At 40.3% G+C, this 3,011-nt stretch overlaps 1 protein-coding gene across 1 annotated transcript in view; it reads right to left on the bottom strand.

Moving 5' to 3' along the window:
- dnah7 (dynein, axonemal, heavy chain 7) overlaps positions 1–3,011 on the bottom strand; it is a 129,979-nt gene that overhangs the window by 64,235 nt on the left and 62,733 nt on the right. The window contains exons 31-32 of the mRNA XM_015371242.1: positions 1,818–2,015; positions 1,318–1,348 (exon numbers count right to left, since the gene is read on the bottom strand). Of these exons, the coding sequence (XP_015226728.1) occupies positions 1,318–1,348; positions 1,818–2,015 (229 nt within the window). The remainder of the gene's footprint in view (positions 1–1,317; positions 1,349–1,817; positions 2,016–3,011) is intronic.

The following is a 3,011-nucleotide window of genomic DNA, read 5'->3' as shown; positions in this document are numbered from 1 at the left end:
AAAGCTCGCGAGATCAGGATGGTCTCACGAGGCTAGTTAAATGGTCCTGTTGTTCCTTCTGCTCATCCTGGACCGGGTCATGGAGGCACCGGTCTTAGCAGAGAACCTAGGAACTCCCTCTCCTCACACGTCTCCTCCAACTCCTCTGGAAGAAGCCCGAGGTGTTGCCAGGGCCAGCCGGTCGTCCCCTGGGCCTCCTCCTGGTGGTTTGCCATCAGAAACCGATGTTCCAGCCACCTCTGCTGACTCCTCTCCATGTGGAGAAGACGCAGCTCTACTCTGAGCGTCTCCCAGATGACCAAGTTCCTCGTTTTATCACTTAGACAGTCACTGGATCTTGTTCTTCTGGTCATTAAACAGATTTTATTACAATAGGTGAAGGTAGGAACCGTTAAATTAAAACCTTCACCTTGGCTCAGCTCAACAGACAGAGTCGGCATTACAAAGGCTGGAGCATCTCTTCTTTCTAAAAGCAATAAGACTGTGGGGTGAATTTTTTCTTCCATTATTGCTGCAAGATAATCTTTTCTACATGAATATATATTTAAAAAAGTAAATAAAAATGTGAAAAAACTGCAATCCAGAAATAAAATTCTGAAAATTTTATTAAAAAAAGTTTGAGTAACTTTAATGTTTTTGGGGTTTTTTTATAATTAGATTTTTGTCCAAAATTTTTTCCATATTTCATTTGTTTTCTTTCTTTCTTTTTTTTTTACATTTATTTTGTAAATCATTTTCTGAGAGAATGTGATCTGTACATTATAGTTTAAAAGAATGCAATTCATAAAACCTAATCTGAAAAAGACAAATTTGTAAGAAAATTTGAAAATATTAAATCTGTAAAAAAGGTGTTAAAAAATGAAAAAAATAAAATGGCGCTAGGCTTACTGCACTGTGACCTCACTGCCGGAAGATATCAGGAGTGAGGTGTTACTATATTTGGGCAAAAATGGCCGCTCCTGACTCGCAACGCAAAATTATTATTTTCTTTTTTTAACTGATAAACGCTAAGTTAATTAAATCACCTCAAATGTATTAATTTTAGGTATAGATAATGATCCATTGATTATTCCTTGCTGATCGGACTTTTGCTTTTATGAGCTTGCTGATAAGGGGCTGAGTGAATGTGAAAGGACCAGGAACTTATCGTTAACTAAAATATTCTTTGGTTAAATGTCAGACCATCTGTCCAACAACTGAAGCAGATTGATAGAAAATCTGGTGGAAAGTCGACAACAGAATAGCAGAAAAAGAGACGGCTCAAGCTGTGGCAGAGGTCCAGTGAAAGACCAGACCTCAACCTGATGAAATGCTCACCTGGGATCTTCAGAGAGCTATGTAGGAATGTCTACAGAGGAGTGGGCCAACGTTTATTCAAAACAATGTTAGAGATAAAGTCTGACAGAAACCTGCTGCTGTACACTGTTAAAAATGAACCCTAAATAAGTCATATATTCTTAAAATAAGTGCATTTTTCTTGAACTGAGGAGAAAGTGAGACACTTTGCCCATGGAACAAGACAATTTACATTTGAAATAAGACAAAACAACTGTTCTGTCTTAATTCAAGTGCATATTGTCGAATTATCTTATTGTAAGGATAAAAATACTAACTCCACTGGCAAATCATCGTATTTACCTCGTCAAATTAAGGTTGAATGACCAAAATGTAAAACATTTTTACGTTTTCCTATTTGCTGTGTAGATTAACCCTGTACCACATAGTCCTTTCATGCATGTTCATGTTTGGTTTCACATAAATCCTCACACGCTTTTCAAGCTGCTCACAGATAAAACACCAATGTTTGCATGACTCACAGTGATGTAGACACTCTTCCCGGTGCCAGTGGGGCCGATGAAAATAGTCGGCCTCTGGTGAGTAACGAGGAGCTCCATCAGCGCCATGTAGCGTACGGTGTTCTCGGTGGGCACGATGATCTCGTTGAACTGCATGTCTCTGCGTATGGGGGGTGCAGTCTGTAGCTGGTCAGTCCAAAGCTCCCATCTGCCTGGGCCCTGAAGAACCAGTCATCAGATGTTTAGGTTAAAGGACCGCTTTGCTCTACAGGATCGAGTCAGATCTATCCTGAACATGGAGATAGCTACAAACAGGACATGTTTTTTAATGGTTGCTTTAACTGAATAGATTATAAGGTTTCTGGCTTAAACATTTTTATAAATGTACTCTTTATCAGACCATATTGTCCAAAAAGTTAGAAAATTTCTATAAAAAAAAAATCCTGTCTTAAAATCTGTGGGTTTTTTGTTTCGTTACCTATGCAGGCTCGTTAGTTATATGTCAGCTTGTACACCTAAATTCGGCCAATCATATATCAATGGTCATCTGTCAATCAAATTTTTTCGGTCATAGCATCTTGATTCATATGTCGCAGCTAATATACGCAACAGTTGAAATAAGAATAATTTCCTTTCCCATTGAGTTGCGTCCCAGTGTTCACGGGGATGGACGTCTGTGTCGTCAGCAGGCGTAGAGCTAACAGAACAGGCAGCGTTGCGAGGCAAGGGCTCAAACATGTACGGCTGGAAGCCTTCTACACCAAACCAAGCTGCTGCCGCCCTGGCGTCCTCTTCTCCAGTACAACAACCTTGTCCCCACTTTCCTCCTCTAAATAAAAAATGGATGACGGAGGAGACTCATCCACGACACAAAACTCTCCTTCTCTTGCATGTTTCCGCTGTCCAAAGCGTTCCTTGATAGTGTTGTTTCTAAGTCACCAATTTAGTGCTACTTGGTCCCAATGGAATTTCCCATTGGGAACCTACTAGCAATAAGTTGCTAACTGGTTAGCAAGATGCTCCTGAGACACTGGCCACAACCAAACGTGCTTGCGAACCTTTGGCCACAACAATCCCGCCCCCTTGATGAATGACCAATCACATTCACTTTATTCACTCGTGTAAAGTCGGGCACCACTCGGGAGAATTAGAAAATACAACATTTGGAACAGTCGCTTCCCTATGACTTTAAAGTGTAATAAACTCACACATCAT

The sequence above is a fragment of the Cyprinodon variegatus genome, unplaced genomic scaffold (genome assembly GCF_000732505.1).
Source record: "Cyprinodon variegatus isolate N-32 unplaced genomic scaffold, C_variegatus-1.0 Scaffold3, whole genome shotgun sequence".
Classification (NCBI taxonomy): Eukaryota; Metazoa; Chordata; class Actinopteri; order Cyprinodontiformes; family Cyprinodontidae; genus Cyprinodon; species Cyprinodon variegatus.
This window is presented reverse-complemented; position numbering and strand designations above follow the sequence as displayed.